At 40.7% G+C, this 20,150-nt stretch overlaps 1 protein-coding gene and 1 long non-coding RNA gene across 4 annotated transcripts in view; both read right to left on the bottom strand.

Moving 5' to 3' along the window:
• Positions 1-9,047, bottom strand: part of LOC135171113 (uncharacterized) — a 43,197-nt gene extending 34,150 nt beyond the window's left edge. The window contains exons 1-2 of one of the 3 annotated variants that reach the window (XM_064137453.1): positions 8,966-9,047; positions 7,640-7,818 (exon numbers count right to left, since the gene is read on the bottom strand). In XM_064137453.1, coding sequence (XP_063993523.1) covers positions 7,640-7,818; positions 8,966-9,029 — 243 coding nt within the window. In that variant the 5' untranslated portion in view covers positions 9,030-9,047. Of the gene's footprint in view, positions 1-7,639; positions 7,819-8,728; positions 8,941-8,965 lie in introns of those variants that run through there. The other 2 variants (XM_064137455.1, XM_064137454.1) reach the window with 2 other exon arrangements.
• A 2,977-nt stretch (positions 9,048-12,024) lies between these two features.
• On the bottom strand, positions 12,025-19,633 carry LOC135170758 (uncharacterized). Its single transcript, XR_010300430.1, has 7 exons — positions 19,586-19,633; positions 19,385-19,516; positions 18,561-18,757; positions 16,473-16,595; positions 13,945-14,161; positions 13,784-13,861; positions 12,025-13,689 (listed from the first exon to the last, which is right to left on the bottom strand). It is a non-coding gene; the product is annotated as an uncharacterized LOC135170758 (long non-coding RNA).
• Between the last annotated feature and the right edge of the window lie 517 nt (positions 19,634-20,150).

Raw genomic sequence — 20,150 nt, 5'->3', positions numbered from 1 at the left:
ATAAACAGAAAGGACTTTACTTAATTATTTATTACATTTCACAATACACAGAGATAAATATTCTAGTGGAATATGGGAGCATAATTCCATAAATTTTACTAAATATTTGTCTCCGTGTGGGGGAGGAACAACTTGACTCACGCGATTCGTCGACGTTTTAGCTTCACAACTCTAGACTTTATTTTGAGTGGCTTCAAGGGGTTGAGAGAGGACGAGGGGTGGAGGGGAGAAGGGGCTGTGCGACGGTTGGAAATCGATGGTTTAATGTGCTTATCGGGGATGAGAGGATGGTACCCTCCGATGTGCCTATCAGATACTATGGAAATTGGGTCTCGGGGTGAAGATTCTCCATCGCAGGGGGAAATATTGAAAATATGGGGATTCATTCTTTCCGATAATTATCGAATATTCGAGGGTGGAATTGTGATGGGGAGTTTATGACTTTTGATGAATTGTTTTATTGATTATTCGGAGGGGAGAGAAATTTTCATTTGTTCTTCTCTCAGACGCGGGAATTTGCGGGGGTGGCGGGGGGTGAAATAAATCAATATTGACGGAATGACATCGGGGAAAGGGAAAATATGTTTTGGGAAGAGTGGGGCAATATGGATTTGCCTGATCTGCAGAAAAATAAATTTTAGGGCTAAATTGGACGTCCGAAGGGCAGGATGAGGGACGAAGGGTAGTTTTGTCCCAAAAATTATTCTTCGGAGTCTGATTTTTATCCAAAGTCTCCCTCCGTCTGGAGGGGCCCGTCAGATAAATTATGGGACTATTTTGTGTAATATATGGTATACCACATGGGCACATAGTTAATGTATATGGTCTCCTTATAGGAAAGTATCTAACGCTCGTTCTTCACCTCTCTATACAGTATTCATCCCCTATTTTATTTTATCCTCCCCTAAGGAGAGACCTGTCTCGAATGTACAGTGTAACTGGGCATGTTTAGCGTCCGTGGAATTTTATGCTCGCAAGAGGACCTTCGATTTTCCCTCGGCTGGTCAAAGGGACAGTTCATCGACCCTCAGTTACAATCGAGAGTACATTGACTGGAAAAATTCTTCAGATATTCTATGGCCCTTGGAGACTGTATTATTTGCATCAACTATTTTCATTTCGCTTCATTGGAAAACGATCACAAACGAAATCACTCGGTAATATTCTCGCTTGTGCACAGACGAGTTGAAATTAAATCAAGTGAAGTCTTTAATTTTACAATTTCCTCTTCCTTTCCGCGAAGAACAATATTCCATGAAATATTTCCCAAAAATATTTTTAAAAACCCTTCAAAGAACCTCAAGAGCCTTCTGATGATAAAAAAAAAATTCCACAAGACGAATTCGATCAAAAACTATTTATTATTCAATCATTTTTGGAAAATTAATTTTTTTGAAGATCTTCAGACAAAAACGGTCTCTCAAAAATATATTCGACACAATTATTTTCCGGAGATTTTAATGATGAGTTTTTGCAGAAGAATTTATCGTCTGAAGATTTGTGTGATTTTTTTGGTTTTAAAAGAATTTTTGTAAAAAGTTTTTTCCGGATGTTTTGCAAAGCGATGATGACATCCCCTGTTTGGTCCCTCAAATGACAATATTTGGTGGTACCTCATAATGTCGACTGTGATAAGACAAGGTATGATGAAAATGTATAATTCTGGCAAAAGTAGAAAGTTCTGACGTTACGAAAACGCTTTACCGAGTGTAGAATCCCCACTGAATTCTCCCACCAACTTCAGTTATACCGTGTCCAAGCTTTTAGCCGTGGGCTTTTGGAATTTGTTGTGTGGTTTGCGTATTCAACTTTTCTACGAGTAAAATTCTCCACCACTGACAGCCGTAAATATCATGCCCGCGGCCGGAGTAAATTTCAGGGACATCCCAGGGACATCTGGTCCCCAGTCCAATAATTTCACCTGAACTGTCCAGCAAACGACCGCTGAATTACTCCAGTGGTGCAGTCGCCAGGTTTCCGGGCTTGGAATTGGTGATCATCCCTTGAAGATCCCCGAAAGATCTTCAGAACAAATTTCCCCTCCTCGGACTGAGAGCTCCGTAATTTTTACGGAATATCTCCTCTCCGTGTGTTGAACATGTCAGGGTGAATGATTTTTTCATCGACGACTCCTCGCGTGTCGGGAAAATTGAGGTGCAGGTTGAATGGGAGAAATGTGCAGTGATGAAAGATAGTTCGAGGATGAGGAATTGATAGTCATCGTTCTTGGATATAAAACCGTGTGCCCTAGCACTGGAGCGCACGCCATCTCAAAGAAAGAAATGCTGTCAATTTTTTTGTCCCCGTTGTCCTATATCTGGGTCTGATCCAGCTCCGAGGGGATGAGCACATCGATCGAGGATTCATAGCTCTGAAGAAAAATTAAGGAAAGAGCTTTTTGCTAAATATTTACTATTGTGGAGGAAAAATATAAATATTTCCTATTGTGGAAGAAAAATATAAATATTTTCTACTGCGGAGGAAAAATATAAATATTTCCTTCTGCGGAGGAAAAATATAAATAGCGAGCGAGTGCACATCAAAGCACATCTATAATATTATTCAAATTATCCCGGCTCTTAATTTACCATAATTATTGTTAAAACACCTGACGACATTCCAAGGACAATTGTATTCGTCCAAAAATTAGAAATGAGCATGATCAGACAGTGGGAATTAACCTTTGATGGATTGTCAATAAATTAATTGATGGCAATGTGACTCATCAATCATTCCAGGGAACGATGGGACTGAATCACCCGGTCGCACCCAACCCCAGAGGATAAATGATACTGAGTCAGGAGAAGTGCCTGTACCGCTGAAAAAAATGAAACACTTCACATATATATTGAATACATAGCATATATGTACCACCGAACCACATGACCGTCACATTTTCCTGACGTGCAGAATGCGAAGACCGAAGTCCTCCCGAATTCTCAACACAGACGTCATCCGAAACCAATTAATTATATTAATTACTATTAAATTAAAAAATCAAACAATTCTGGGGGAGAAATTTTTCTAGCCACCGGAAACCATAGAAATTCACTTTTAAATTCACCAGAAACACCACCTGACCTCCCTTAGGCATCAAACCCACCCCCTCACCAATAAAAATTGTACACTTTCCACAATCAGTCGAATAACCCTTTAATTACCGTCCGAGAATCAGGACAATGTCCCACAGGAAGAAATCAGGGAACGCAACGTCTGCTCTGCATTACATCCACCTGCTCCCTCGACTCATTTTCCACCCCCTGTCTGACAACAGAACATCCTTCCCTACTTACTCCACAATTCAATGGCACTTGTTCCATTCAATCGTCCGGAAACACCGGCAGCATTTTCCCCCGGGTCGCAGGGACGTCTGAGGTCGGAATGCGAATGTTTCCGTAATATCTGACGCATTTGCACGTGTGCCATTTAACCGAGGAGAAGTCTCGACGGGTGCTTTGGCCCCTTGTATCAGCCTCTTGTCTCTCCACCCCCCATCGCCAATGGGGTTGCACCCCATTGGCCTTCACCTAAATTTCCTCAGACATTTCACACACGTAGTTCACCCCCGACCTTGTTAAGATCGTCCTCGGGGTCGATTAAAGCGGGACGAGGAGACCCTTGTCGACGTGGGTCAATTTAACGGGTGTGAAATTTCATATCATTTGGGGGAACGTTGTTTACCCGGAATGGGGGAGTCGTTTGCTGGAGGTTTTGACGGTGGGGTAACGCAGGGAGAAATTTAATTGCGTTAGAACGACGCGTTACAGATGAAAAAAAAATCAATTTCATCGCAGTTCCAAATTTCAGAGGTGATAATTACCAATTTATTTAATTACTGATTGGATTTTTTTTAATTGTAGCGAAGAGTGAGAGGGCAATTTGCAGATTAATGGGAAAAATTTGAGAAACGAATATTTGGAGGACAAATTACGGAATGATAATCGTCATCTGTCCGACAGATTCAGACAAAATGTGATACAACGAAAGAAGTGAGTATTTGGGGTTGAAGAGGGGGTGGGGTTTCTCCATAAATCTCAGAGAATGATTTCACGTTCATAAATCCCAGCGCAGTACGAAGTTCCATCGCAAAAGAGAGGGCGTCTTGTTTCGGAAGGCTTCGCCGAGGAAAGGGGTGAACAATACATCGACAGGCGCCCTCATTCGTTCATTTCTCGCAACAGCTTGCCCATAACTCGTCTCCCAGTTTAAGCACGGGGTGAGATTGTACTGAGGGATGACAGGGTGAGGGAAGCAATGCTTTATATTCAGTGCATGGATTTTAAACGTGGCTTATGCTAATCGTCTGAGAGTACGTCTCTAGCATGTCTGTTCCGTGCCAGCACATTGTGTTAGCAGATGAATGATTAAATGATAAAGGAGGAGTCGTGCGGAAAAGTCACTTTTTCCGCATTCCAAAAAATAAATTGCCAGTGGAATATGGTCACGCTATTTTGGATTCCATTATCAGGTGAGGGAAATGCGTCTTTCACTTCATATTTTTAATTTTCCGTGTTGAATGACTTCAATTTTGAGAACGCGGTAGTGTCTGGAGCCAAGTACACGCACCCACATCCACCGAAATGGCACACTGACGTATCCAAATCGTGTTGTTGTTGCTGTCATTCGATGAAGTAAATTGAGGCTGAAATGTTTTGTACAATTTCGTAAATGACATAGACTTGGAGAACGCGGTAGTGACTAGAGTCAAGTAAACTCTCATTCACTCAATTCCGTAGTCGATTTTCGCTTGAAAAAACTCCTCAGAATTTTTCCTCCCAATTTTTCGTCTTAAATCGCATGGGGTCTGATACGCGGTAGTGTCTAGAGTCAAGTAAACTCTCGTTCACACAATTCCGTATTTGATTTTGGGTTGACAAAACTCCTCAGAATTTTTCCTCCCAATTTTTCGTCTTAAATCGCACGGGATCTGATGCGCGGTAGTGTCTAGAGTCAAGTACACTCCCCCACATCCACCGAAATCGCACACTGACGTATCCGAATCGTGTTGCTGTCACTCGATGAAGTAAATTGAGACGGCAATTTTTTTACACAATTTCGTATTCCATTTTCGGGGGAAGGAAATTCCGTCCTCTTCCAGTTTCATTCGGCGTCTTGTCGGGTCTTTAGCCTGACTCATTTATTACGAACTCAAGCCGTCTCTCCTTTCACCCCGAGAGCATTCCAAATTGACGTCACGTACACGCAGCTAGTCGTAAGACCGGAAGCTGACAACGAGCTCCTCGTTTTTTACAGTCAAAATCTCTTCAGGAGAACGAGGATGCTGGGGGTGGAGAGGGAGTTCATACAGAGGGGGATGGGGTGCTCGTATTTCGCTGGAAAAACGCTTTCCCCAATTTATGTATTTAATTTTCGTGCCTGGTGGTAACGAAAAGTGAATAAAAGTGCAGAATGGAGTGGAGATTCTCAATTTGCGGGGGTAATTGGTGGTGCAGGGGTTGGGAAAATTAACTCACAAAGTTTTTGATTAATTCTTCGGGTTAATTGTGAATCTTCTATACGCAGAGGAAAAATTTGTAGAAAAACTTTGCAAAGTTGATCAAAATTCTTGCTCTTTTGGGTGGAAAATCTTTCTTCCACCGAAGATCGTACACAAATCTTCGAGTGAATGATCGCAAGATCTTCAGAAGATCTCCCCGATGATCGGGAAAAATTATTTTGACGATTTTCGAAAAACAATTTGTGTTCACAATATTTTCCAAAAAAATTCTTTAGGTCATCAGAGACGTTTTTCGATATTTCAATGATTTCTCCGCAGATTTCTGGAAGATCTTCAAATATGGCGAATGTAAAAATTTAACAGACAAATTAAACCCCCTAAAATTGCCTATCAGTTTGCCGTCAATATCGATGCGGCCGTAAAAAATTTATTATCGACATTAATAAGACTCAATAAAACCAGAAGCAAAAAATATGGATGAATTATGAGGGGTAAAAAAATGACGCATCGCCAAGTGAACGAGGTAAACTTTATTTTTCCACCCCCGCCCCTCACTTTTTTTTTCTTCTCTGGTTATGGAAAGGGGTTGGGGTATTGGAGTGACGCTCGTTCTGGATAAAAGTGGTGGTAAAAATCTGAGGAGGTGGCATATTCCCGTGGACGTTAGTAAAAGTAGATTCTGAGGAGAGGCTTTTGCCGGGGCTGCGCCTCACCCTGATGAGCCGGGTATAAAAGAGGTGACGGAATAAAGTAAGGGCGGAGTCGAGAGGGTACTGTGGCCGGAAGTACGACGAAAACTATTATTTGTCGTGAAAATCTTCTCCACCCTATCCTTCAATATTTTTACCAGGATTTTTCACCTGCGATGGAACATCACCGAGTAATAACTCACCTGCCACCCGACGTCCCACAATAATTACCCAGACCAGTAATTATTCAAATTAAAATTCTAAAAATGAGCTGACAAAACCGGCAGACAGTCCACCTACCACCTCCACACAAGATTTTCATTCCCCCAATTTCCCGGACAGTTTCCAGTTAAAAATCATCGGAGAAAATTATTTTCTCGCATTTTCCAGCGCTCACCGAACACAAAACAAATCACAATATCAATTTAAACGTCTGCTGAGCTTCCACGTGGAAGCAAAAGCCGTCAAACAGAGTTTACCCTGAATTGAAGTATTGAAGAAATTCTTTCCGATCTTTCTCCCCCCTCATCCCTCACCTCGGCAATCGCCTGATCCCTCAAAGGTAAAAAATTCCTCAAATGTTTTAAGGAGATTAGCGTTTGAAGTGATAAATCCAGTCAGACGGATATATGCGATGAAAAACGTATTGCTGAATCTATTGAGTTGGAATCTCTCTGTGCGAATAAATTATGCGACTCTATCCCTCCTCAGAGCTTTTCCACCCACCCCCACCCCCCTCACCCAATCGGCTCCACCTCACCTCACTGTCCTGGATGACATATTGATTCATACTATTTTCGGTCGAGCTTGAGATTTTAATAAAATTATTTCCTGTGGGTGAGTACTTCCGGTAGTGAGCGGAAGACATCACTTTTTGGAATTTCAAGATGAATTTCTTTGGGAATTGGAAGGGTGTGATTACCAGGGATGCATTTGTCATGATATCAGCAATTTTAATGAGTCCATTTCATCGCTGCACGTCTCACGCCAATTTCTGTGATCATTCATTAGGGAATAATTTAATAATTGTCTGTCTGCGGTACGTCTACTTCAATCGTTGTGTAGCCGAATTGAATTTGATATTTTCCAGGGGATAAATCGCGCATCAACTGGAATTGTTTTATTAATTATCAGAATGGGACGAGATATCATCTCTTTGTTTATGAAAATTGTTGCCATAGATGGGAGGAGAGAGGGGGGGAATTTGCTGTTTCCAATCCATTAGTACTGCGATTTGTCGATTAGTCGACGAGGACAAAGGGGTGATTTTTTCCGGTGAGTTGATAAAGTCAAAGGAAAACCGATTGATTTATTATGATATTTATGATGTTGTGGTGAGTGAAAATATATCAGGATATTTGAACATTTGATTTCTCACTTGATTTTTAATTCGCGTCATTCAGCGCGTTCGATCGTCAGGAGAAAATCACCGGAATTTCGGGGAATCTCGTACTCCCCCGGAAAAATTAAAAAAAAAAAATATTTATCTCACCCCATCGAGGTCCAAATCCTTCTGCGTCTGTATATCCGTGCACCTGGATCCGTCGATGGTGTTTCCCGCCCACGTGGAGCCAGCAAAAAAAATAACAATTGTCCACCACTTCATGATCACTGAATCCGTCTCCCCCTTCGATAAAATTGAAAGCTGATCACTCCGACAATAAAAAGTCACTGAAACAATTTCCAACAGTCCCCGGATTTTTTTTTCTTTTTTCCACCGGCAAATACACGATATTACCCCGTAAAAGCCGACCTCCCCTCCCCCACAGATCGATCACGACCCTTAAAAGTAACGGCAGTGCTCAGTAGCAATTCCTCCGAATTATTGTCCCACTAGCAGTCTTAATTCTATTACCCCAGGGTAAGGATGATTTTTTATATTTTTAATACATCGTAAATTGTCCGTTGTCCCGTTGATGCGGCCGTTACAACCCGCCCTCCCCCCGTCCAACGGTCGGCTATTCCCGGGAAGAAGTAAAAATCAGTTGCCAGTGAAGCGGAAAAAAATCAAAAAACAAATCGTGTGATGCAATTGAAAAAATCCCCGTCTCTCGCTTATTCCCAGTTTGCAAATACAATCGAACGCGATTCCCTTCCCCCCTTCACCCACACTTGTCTACACCTACACTGATGCCTCTAGTGCACTTGTGGAGTCTGTCGAGATGAAAAAAAAAACAGTACAACTGGCGAATGCAGAGATTGCCCGACGCACGCCAATTTATATTCCGAAAAAAAAAACAAAACTATTTTCATCAAACCCTCTCGAACCCTCTGCACTTCACCCACGTATCACTGACAAAAAACAATGTCATTCAAAAAATTCATACACGATTTATTTTCACATCACACGAGGGCCCACGACCTGTGTCAACACACGATTTCACTGAACTTTTCCGCACTCGCCATTCATTCGTTAAAAAATCCGGAAAATATGGGATCCAATCAACCCAATATTTTCAATTAATTACAAAAATCAAGGATTGCAAAAAATCGCAAGTTGAGTGTAAAAACAGCCGACCAATTGTTTACAACAACTCCTATTATCTATAATAAAATTCAAATCGCCTCGATTTTTTATTACCTCAACTCATTAAATTCTCTCAATCGATATTCCGTCACGTGATTTTCTCAATTTTTTCGCGCTACACGATTTTTGAATGTCAGACTTTTAGTTATTACCCAGCGGATGTGAACGCGCCGAAGTCGTAGAGCACTCTGAAACACTCTCACAGTGAATTTTAGCTGGACCTCGGTGCGCTTACACCCGCGCGTTGTCGTATTCTATGGTATCGTCGTGGCGCACGACGCTAACACTCACTCCGATGGGTGAAATCCCTTATAGTCCAGCATAACATGACTGTTGGTAGGGAAAAAGAATGCATTGTTGAGTTGGAAAGGGACTTGTGGGACAGTCAATGCTCGTGTGGCTGATACATGGGATAATAGACGGCCGAGGAGGGGGGAGGGGAGGGGGAGAGGAATCTTATGAGTTGGTCATTCAATCTAAAATGATCGTGGAGAGGCTCGTTAGATAGAATGGGAGAGGGGGAGGAGGGGAGAGGAGAGAAAAAGAATTGTTGATAGGGGCGGCATTTGTTTGGGGAAAATTACGAGGGAAATCTTAATGGAGAGGATTGAGGGGGGATGAACGATGAATAAGAGGTTTAGCCTGATTTATTTGGTAAAATGACGATTTGTCTCGATTGTCGAAATAAAATGTAATTTCCTTCGAGAGAAATCGATTCGATACTTTCCGGCGAACGCCCCCTCCCCTAAAATTGAATATTCTCGGTAACTCACGGGTCAATGATGCTCCCTGGGTCCCCGGAAAATTTCATTTTCCCTCGGGGAGTATATTACATACTCGAAAAATCCATTTTTCCGTTCTATTTAATTTTATCAGAGAGCGAAACTCCCGGGGTCTAAGAAGAATTGTAATGAAACTTTTATCGTGTACGTTCATCCCTGGGGTTCATCTACGTTCGCAGAAATTAATATTGAGGGAGGGAGCTTTGTAGGTACCATCCATGCGAATATTTCAATTTACATTTTCACAGAGGGAAATATCGGCGAAGTTCTGAGGGAGATGTGCACGTTGGAGCCCTTTTGGTGGGTGTGTTGATCGAGCAAATAACGAAAATCCTTCCTCACTATTGGATTTGCGTTTTTTGTTTATTGAAGAGGGGATGAAGCAACAGTCACACTGCAAAATGTCCAGTGGTACCAACTAACAGGTACTGTGTTGGTTGTTATTCGATTATATTCGAGTCTTTTATTCCGTGGGGAGTTGTCTTTTCATTTTTAGTGTCTCCGGGTGCAGTTGAAGAGAGATATTTAGGGAAAATTGGGGAATGTTTATGTTATTCGTGAAGGAATGTGTCGGTGGTAATTAATTTTTGTAGGGGTGCAAGAGAGGAATTGAGGACATTGGGATAAGTCACATGAAGAGAAAATAATCTGATAAACAGTAAAAAATGAATTTAATCAAAATTATGAAATTATGGAATTACGAAATTTGTTTCATATTTTTTCTGGAACGTTTTGAAATTTTTATTGAAAGTTGACTGGAAAAACTCGTAACTGTTCGGTAATTTTTCCCGAATATTGGGTTGACTGCGAATGGATAAATAGAGTAAAGACGTGATAATAAATATAATAAATTTAATCCCCAAAGATTCCCAAAAAAACCCAAAAGTAGATAAAGCCTTTTCCCCGAGACAAGTCAGACCCGATCGAATAAACAACTCATGAACTGCCCATTCACCAAACTCATGACTGATTTATCTCCACACAACAGAATAACTCCACTCATACTTCATTCGATTACACCCTCCAGATGCCTTTGAACCTTCCCATTTTCATCCCCCACCCCTTACTCTGGTTCGGGCCATTTGTTTTTTTTTCTGAAAATTTTTCGTTACGCCCACTCGACCGCCGTTACTTCTTTTCAATTTCAATGTGTACCCGCAGTCTGCAGGGAATTTATACAGGCGGCTTTTGTCACTATGCGAAACGAAACGTAACGATGCAGTACAGAGTTTTGTGCATTGGGTGGACTACAGTCGCTATTGCTCCCTACGATATCTCCACCACCAACTGCTGGCGCTCCCACTGGATCCCTATGAGGTATAAAAAACAGAAAATAGAGTATCACAAAAGGAAAAATAACTGGAAAGAAAGTGTAACGGAAAAACACAAAGTGTGGATTATAAAATACGATGAAAATTTTTGTTTTTCCCGGAATTTCATGCGAACAGAGACTTTGTTGGGTGCATTAAGGGATTTGCTTTTTACTGGGAAATTTTTTAGCGTCGGCTCTTACCGGCATCATCTCTTTTTCATTTTCCTTTCACATTTCATTCATTTTTCATTCGTCCAATTTTGCACCGAGGATTTTCCAACCCCTGAAAACACCCCCCTCACCACCTGAAATTTCCTATTTTTCCAACTGAATAAACAATTTTCATCGGACGGCGGAAAATTTTTTCTCTCACCATCTTTCTTGAGATCAATATTCATCAATTAATTCCCCTCCCCTAACCCCCATTTTCATCGGAAAACTGCTCAACCGTCTCTCACCCCTTTCGCTAAAAAAAATCCTCCCCTAAAACTGAAATAAAACTGATGAAAATTGCACAATTTCGAGTTTGCGTCGACTTTTAAGCGCTGCAAATAGGGAAAAGATTTCCTCCGAGATTTTCAACGCTTCAGGAAGGTAAACTTCACCCCCCCCCCACCCACCCCCACCCCTCGATCTCCACCCGTCTAGCCAACAAATCCAACTGAACTACCTCCAGCAAATGATCCTCAAACTTTTACCCTGGGAATGCGCTACCTAACCCTCGCTCAACATTCTCATTTTTCTTTCGACCCCCCCCCGTCTCCACCCCCGACTCGCACACATAGCCACCATGTTTTTGAATTGGTGCGAAAAGTGTACAGTTGAGAAAAGAGGAGAAAAAAAAAATGAAACGAGGCAATGGACGGTAGAAATTGCCCGAGGAAGCCCAGCTATTCTCCCTGGCTTTTCTTTTCCATATAAATTCCTTCTTTTTTTTTTCCCTCTTATTTCGGCTTCTCCCCTTTCTTATTCCCTTTTAAAACGTGGCAGACTGTCGTCCGCTGTACGAGTAGTGCAGCCCCGGGACTAGTCGGCCATTACGTCTTGGAAAGACACGAAGAAGGATATGGTGTGCATCTTGAGAAAACTACTGTCTCCTATCAAGCAATCTTCTCTTCGTCTCGTGTGAAGGGTGGAAAAAGTGTTGCTTGGATTTGTGAATGGGGGTGGGAAGGGGAGGGGGAGTTAATTCAACGAGAATTTCGGTCGATTGAGGACTTTGAGGTGTGGACTCGGTGGGAAAAAGGGGAGGAGAGGGAAAATAATGAGGAATAGATAAATGTTGTGGGGTAAATGAAGAATTCAAAGGGGGAGGGGTTTCAACCCTTGAGAACAATCCTTCTAAATTGATGTACCATTAAAATTTTTTGATGTTCTGGCGAAAATTTCATTTTATTTGTTTTTTTCAATGAGATAATTAAATAAATAATTGTGAATAAATATTAGGGGTAGCTGAAGAATTCAAAGGGGGAGGGGTTTCAACCCTTGGGAATAATATAAATAGATTGAAGATCCATTAAAATTTTCTGGTGTTCTGGTAAAAATTTGATTTATATTTTTTTTCGCTCAAATAATTTTTAACAGAAAAAACTCATCACATTTTCATTTGTTAATTTTGATTGCTAAAAAATCCGATCACCAGAGAAATTTAATCAGTGAATCGTTCAAATCATGCCACCCATGTAATTGCATTTTCAATTGTTACTCGACTCTCCAAAATGGATTCGAAAATTGGTAATCAAATGGAGATACTGATATTTAAACGAACAGTTCGATAAAATTGTTTGCAAACTCCTGTCTCCCCAAAAATGAATTGATGTCTCCAATAAAACTCGCATCCCATAATTCCCAGGACTATATTGATCCCCGTGTTCGATAAATATTGCATTTTTCGATATAAGTGACCACTGAAGAAAATAAAAATCGTTCAATGACTGACACAGTGATTAACTACAAATAATTAATTAATTACATGAACTCAACGTAAATGATTGTGAGCTCGATTATTTATAGTGGTCACTCACTACTGGACAATCGATACTTCAAACCGACAATTACCACGAATTCCGACAATTCCATACTTCACTCGCAGAGCAAACAATTTTGTGGCGCCCTTGTAATTATGAAAAGTCTCCTCTTTCAATTTCTCCATCAATTTAATTAATTGTCGCAATGAAAACTGAATCCTCTTGTTATCAAACAAATATTGGAATTCATAATTCAATGAACAAGTCAGTTTTCAGCGCAATAAACCCATTGATGTAATTAAATGACTAACGTGATTATCACTACATAATTTCTTGGTTTGTCCTCAATCCTGAATAATTAATTCAGTGAATATTAAATACTAATTATCCTATCAAAGGAAGTTTCAATTCTGAGGCAGCTACCAATAAATAAAAAAGGGTTTTGAAGAATATTTTTCCCAAAATAAATTTTTGGTCAAAATTAGACCTCTAAAGGGCCAAAGGTGGGGTGAAATGGCAATCAACGACTTTTTAGGTCAAGTTTTGTTGGAAAAATTATATTTGAGGGGCTAATTTTTGGGGTAGAACTAATCTTCGTCCCTTGGTTCACCCCCTGGAGGTCTAATTTTTACTTAAAATTCCATTGCGGAAAAAAGAGAGATTTTCCGAAGATTTTTCGATGGTTTTTCCGGAAAATTCTGGGTGACCTTTGGCAGACAATAATTTTTCCGTGGGGGTTGAATGAAAAGTAGATTCTCCGCGCCATCCGACCGGGTTCACCGAAAACAACAGGATTTTCACTGGTATTTGTGTATTTCGAACAGTCATATGTAGCCACCCCCTACCCTTCAGGACTCGTCCGGCAAAATGTGCAGCGAACCGCTGCCATCCGGGAAAATCGCATGTGACACGGATGAGCTCGCCTCACTGCATAATTTGCGAAAGCTGAAAATTCTGAAAGAGGGATAAAATACATTAATATCTCATTTTGTCGCGGGCTTCACCGAAGTGAAATAGCAATTAACAATAAAAAAAATTCATTTCATACCACCGCGCCCGATTTCCAGGAATTTTCCCTTAGAAAAATGCGAATTAACTTGAAAAAATTCCAATTAATTTCTGAAACCTGAAAAAATTTTTCAATTCATTTTTTTTAATTACTAATTAATGACACCATGAAACAGCCGATTTACGAGAATAATTCAGTACCTCGATCTCCCGGATTTCCGTGAAAGATGGCAGATTACAGGAGCCATTTTCTCCGGCGTCTCATAAATTTCTTTCCATTCATAATTTTTTCATTTCATTCTCCCGTTTTAATTTCTCCTGTCCGCGGCTACACTCACATTTTTTCTCGAGCACTCTCATGTCCCCGTTTCAAGTATCCTCAGTCCTCCGTGAGCTTTGTACTCTAATTTAAATGGACCTGCAACAGAGAATGGAAAAAAATTATAATCCATAAGCAGAAAAATGCGAGCAATATTTAAAAAAAGCTGGGAATACTATTATTTCACGGTTGGCAGGATTTAAAAAAAAAGCTCGACACTTGAACACTTTTATCGACATGAATATTTTTTTTTTTTCATGAAATAACTTTTGAATAACAGTTTTATTCCCACTTCACTCCGGTCTGACTAACAATTCCCCGGGGGCTGCGTGTTCAGCATTATTGAGCATTTTCGGTTGAATTTCTTTCGCTACATTTTTTTTTTTTTTCCCACCGTATTTTTTTATTTTCAGTCCACTCGTGAATGTCGGTACACGAAATGCGTACATTGAAATTGTATTAACGCTTTCAAATTGACTTTCTGAAAATTGACACGACCATTGGAGCCAGCACCAAGCGATTTCAATTGATTTACCCCCTCCCCACGTTAAATTGCATTAATTTTGAAAATTTTCTCCCCCAAATGAGGTTACGAGATTCACCTGGTAAATTACGCTCGACTGGGCATGTTCTCTTTTTGAATAATTACTCACGATTTTTTAACGGTGATAAACCACTTGAAAAGTTCTCCCCTCGAGGGTTTAAAGTTTCTCACGAGGGGTTGGGAAGATGTGAAGGTAGAGAAGGAGTTTATTACCCCCTCATTGACATGAAAAATTTTAAATGGAGATTTGTTGCGCGAAATTCAATGTGTTGGTGCTCATCAAGTCAATCCACCCTGGCCCTTATAACAGCCTCCCTTAGCCCTCCACAGGCCCTACATTCATGTTCAACCCCCTCGATCACCCTCTTCTCGACAAATACCATTAAAATTCATTCGCGAAGGGGTAAATTTCCCTATCTCCCTCACGATCCCAAAAATTCCCAAAAAACTCCGAGAGACAAGTCAACTAATCTCAACTTATCCCACTTCACCCCGTCATTACCGAATTACTAAAAAATTCTCCTCCCCCTTTCGACTGAAAAAACAATTCAATTAATTCAGTTCACGAAAACCAGAGCACCCCTCGTCCTTCCAAGGATTCAACATTCCAGCACCCAATAAAAAAAATTTTAAATTCATTAACATCCCCCCCAACCAACCCTCCCCCTCCCCCACCATCTCGCGGCCCTTCTAATTATTTTAAAAACTACCTGAGACACTTTAAAACTTCATCCCCCTCCAAACTCCCCCCCTAACTTCACCAGTTTCCTGGCTTAAAAAATACCCCAGCATTTAGTTGAGTCCAGATATTCACCAGTATCTCGAAAATTCCACGTACCGTGTGAAATAATTTTCATCCAGCTTTAATAAATCTTCTGATTCCGGTGGGAAAATTAAATTCACGTATTAACAGCCTGAGTACTTCTCCAGTATCACCAAAATCCAAGGGATTATCCGACTACGAAACTCCCATAATCGGAAGAAGCCGGGGGAAATGTCGATGCTAATCGACGTTACGTACCTCGACCCCTTTCCCCCCCACACCTACCACCACACCCCCCCCCCCCCCGGCTACTCAGCCCCCTCATGAGTACGTAACCCACAGGGAGCCAGTGGGAGAAGCCAAATGCTGTACACAGTGACACTGATACTGTGTTGTACTCTGAAACGTGATGTAATAAACAGGGGAGGTAAAATCCATCGGGAATTTGGGGTGGAGAAGGCATCCGTGGGGGATGCACCGGTGGAAACTGGGGTATTCAGTGACTATCGTTAGAATGTTTGAATCAAACCAGGTAGGAAGTTGATGGCAATGTTTATTTATTCATTGGGAATGGGAAATCTACCTGAGCACAAAGAGATCGAGACGACACTGAATTATGCATAACATAACTTTGAGTTTCGATGCTTTGATGGGGGTGGTGAGGATTGCGAAAGGGGTGGGTTCATCATTGGGGGAGTTTTGTTAGTTCCAGGGGAGTAGCAGATAATGTACGATTTTTTTTTGGGGGGGATGAGACAGTTTAGGAAGAGTTTCAACATTTTCTTCGATTTTCGGGTTTTTTTGTTTATTTATAGTCGATTTAAAAAATTAAAAAATACATTTTCATTGTATTTTGTTTATTCTCTTGATGTTACAAACGTTTTTCTTTGTTTAACATCCCCCCAGCCTCAGAAAATGAAAAAATAAATATTCACTTTTCTAAAATAAAAAAAAATGGACATTTGGCAAGAATAATTTTTGTTGAATCTACAGTTATTATACGATAGTTTGACAAACTCCTGATTTTCTTCGATTCGAGAGAAGAGGAAAGTAATCCCCGAAGGACCTGAATTTAAAATAAATTTTTACCAATGAATTTTTACCAAAATTTCTGCATTTATCGATCTGCTAGTGCCCTGATGAATGGAAGCCAGTTGGGAGCCTTTGGGCGACAGCCACTTGCATTACTCATGGGCCTTTTGGGCGATAGCCAGTTGCAGGCTCGTCTGCAACACACCACAAAAACCGTGACAATAAATTCCTATCTATCCGCATGAAAAAAGTAAATTTTTTTCATTTGAATCACTCGATCTCCTCGTCTTACTTGGAAGACTCACTCTCCCTCTCCCTCCACCACTCCACAAATCTCCTTATTGCAGTGAACAAATATCTGGTTCGTGGCAAGTTGACTCTTGTATCTGGGCTAACGAAGTTTCTTATCACAATAGAAACCTCCTGAAAACTAACTCTTAGTTTCAGACAACAATATCAGAGGCAGGAGAATACTTGCATTAAACATTTTCTGGTGGGGTGTGTTCTGCAGATAAAATTCATTCAATTTGAAATAATTTACAGGTGAAATGTTAATTTTGGGAGGTTGCGGTGTACCAATTCATTCTTCACAATTTTTTGTGTTCAATCATCCCAAAAATAAATTAATAAAAAAACTCCCCCAAAAATAAATCCACAGAAAGATAAATCTGACAATTTTTATAATGAAATCCTAATGAAAATTACTTTTCTGCTTTACAATAATTGCTAATTGCTAATTGCTTCAGGTCTAAAAAAAATCCTATACCCTACACTAAAATGTCTTTGTCCCCTTAAGAAAATTTCTATAACCCAAAAATATTCCCTCGATCAATCCCCACTTCCGCTTCAAAAATATTTCAAAATCCCACCCAACGGATAATCCCCTCACTAACTCCACCATCTGCCCACCAACTCGTCTACATAACACTCCGAATAATATAACAACTAGACTAGAACAGGATTTTGGAATCGACATAATCCATCCCACACCTATGATAGAGACAGATGTGCTCCACTGACCACACATTTGTTTCTCAATAACTCCCTCCAAACTACTAGTGATCAATATCCACCGAATTACACTTTCAAAATACGTATCTGTTATGCTCAATTTCACTCTTCAGCTTATCATCAAAGGGGGGGGGGGGGGAAAGGGGGAGGGGGATTGAATTGTCCTGTATTGTATTGTATTGATAGTGGAGGGACTCGTACTTTGAATTTTCAAAGTGGAGGAATAGATTACTGAAGCAAATTTTATCGAACTAATGATGATGATGATCCTCGCACCCTCGTAATGTACAGTGGTATCTGCGTACCATTCGGTTCATCGTCATTTTCATTAAAACTCGGTATAACCCCGGCTGGTTACCGCGGTACGTCATTACACGAAGGTTATTAGCGGATAATTTATGATCTGTCAGAGGGTGGGGCGAGGTAGAGGGCCGAATAGCCCTAGAATCTTCAATTTATGCTGGCATTAGTGGATTTTCCTCGATAATTGATTTCCTCGTAATTCTCTCGTGAATTTTCCGTAATTAAAAATTAGTGATAGAATCTACTGCGTTAATAATCAGTGCGAGGGGTGAATGGGTTGTTTATCATCGGTCGACGGAGGATAATCGGGGGATTAGTGAATAAGTGCATCGTTATTCGATTACACGTCTCAATAAGGCAGGTGAGGGGTGACGTGTGGAAGTTCAGGGGGAAAAAAATGTTGAGGTGATTTTTAAGGGGTGGAAAGTCGTTTTGATTGATTGGGATGACGTCTGACGATTAAGGGTCGGAGGGAAAGTCTTGGGAGGGAGGAGATGCAATTAAAAGTTGAATTAAATTATTTTCTTATCCCTCCGGATTTTTGTAAATAATAGAAAATCCCATGAAAACTTTGACTTGACGAATTTCCTCGCGACTGTTTGCCATGTTGTAGCTCTCACCCCCGGGTTGAAGGATCACGGGAGAAAATAAAAATGAGGGATAAAAAAAATAAAGTTTCTGAGAAAGTGAAATGCAGTGAAAACTCAACTGAAAAACAAATTCCATTAGAAACTGCCCCTCGTCACCGGTCAATATTTGATCTGGGGGTAATTATTTTTGAGTAATCACTCTCTCCTACTTTCAGCAACAAAGAAACCCTCATTGAGGTACCGTAAAAGACTAACCTGGACTCGAGGTACTCCCCTGGAGCGTGTGGAGATGTTAAAAAAACCGGATGAGAGAGGAATGTAACATCAAAAACCGAGGGGTTCTGCACCGAAGGACCTGTCCACCCTCGTTATTCCCAACGTCTGCCCAACGTGGCTTTCAAGTTCTCATCCCTGGACGGGCGAGCCAGCGGCCATTATCCAAAGTCAGGGGCCTGTGTCACAGATTTTCATGAAACACAAACGGACGTGACCGCGTCTCTCCATCATTTTTCTTTATCTTCGTCTCGAGAAGTCGAATGAAAAGCCGAGAATGGTTTTGGTTACGGTTTAAACTGGAGAATTGTTTGAAAATTCCCCGGCTCTTTGACCTCATCGCGAAGCTCCCTCCAAACAGTCGCTTGTCCGGGAGACAAATTTTACCGAATGAATTAATTTTTTCATTCACCGAGAATTTTTTCATTTTGGTAAATATTTTGGTGGTATGAGATTGTAAACGAGGATTAAAAAAATATCAGAACATTTCAACTGAACGAATGAACTTTAATATTTTATTTATGTGGAGATACTCTGGTGGAATATGGGGTACATGATAGGGAAGCAATAAGTGAAATCGATTCCACAGCAATCAATTTGGTTTGGGGAAAAATTATGGGGAAATCACCAGTGTAAAAATGATAATCTGCCAAATATGACAGACAAATGTCGGGGAGGCAGTCCATGGCATATGCCCAGATATGTAGTACCTCTCTCAGCCCCTCAAACTACCCCTCATGGTCCATCTCCCAAATCCAGAAGTCGACGTTACCATAAAAAAACATCTGATGAAATTTAAGACTCACCAACGTACCATTTTTCAAGGTTCGGTCTCCATATTCACTTTCGAAGTCACAAAGGACATAAAGGACAACACTCATCACCTTGTTCCATACACATCGTCATCCAGCTCCATCACATCTTCGTGGTTGGAGGACCTGCAGTAGAAAAAACAATTTTATTTCCCCTAAATAAACTAAATTCCGTAAAATTCCCATCTTATTTACCAATTCGTCGATAAATTAATCCCAGCGACACAAATTGGAAAAAATTCGATACACGGTGAGCCCCCCCCCCCCCCCCTCACCCCCGAAAGATCTAAGAGGATTCCGTGAGTAAACTGTGCAGTACAGGTCACAGTACTGGACCTCGAAATCCTCGGAAAGGTACGTTATTGCAGTGGTGGTGGATCACGTTAAACTGGACGATCCGATTACGTCGAGAATCTCCTCTATTATTATTCCCGTCTCCTTTTGCCAGTAAGTTGCCTTCATTATTCCCATCGTCTCATTCTTCCTGGGGAAAATGCAGAGTGGAAAAATCCTCAGCGATATTTCATGGTAAAGTCACTATTACCCAGCATCTAGGGTAAAATGAATTTTTACACCGAAAGCAGATCTCACAGTTTCAATATTAAACAGGAAGAGACCAGCGTAGGGCATCGGTTTGAATATAAGTGTAATATTTTTTTCATAAATTCATAAAGTGAAAATGATAATAAAGTGAAATGTTCAGTTTAGTGTGGTGCTATTTCAAAGGATTTGCATACTGAGAGGGGCGTGTGACGCGAGT

The sequence above is a fragment of the Diachasmimorpha longicaudata genome, chromosome 18 (assembly GCF_034640455.1).
Source record: "Diachasmimorpha longicaudata isolate KC_UGA_2023 chromosome 18, iyDiaLong2, whole genome shotgun sequence".
In the NCBI taxonomy this organism is placed as follows: Eukaryota; Metazoa; Arthropoda; class Insecta; order Hymenoptera; family Braconidae; genus Diachasmimorpha; species Diachasmimorpha longicaudata.
The sequence above is the reverse complement of the archived record's forward strand: the minus strand, read 5'-3'. Positions and strand labels throughout refer to the sequence as shown.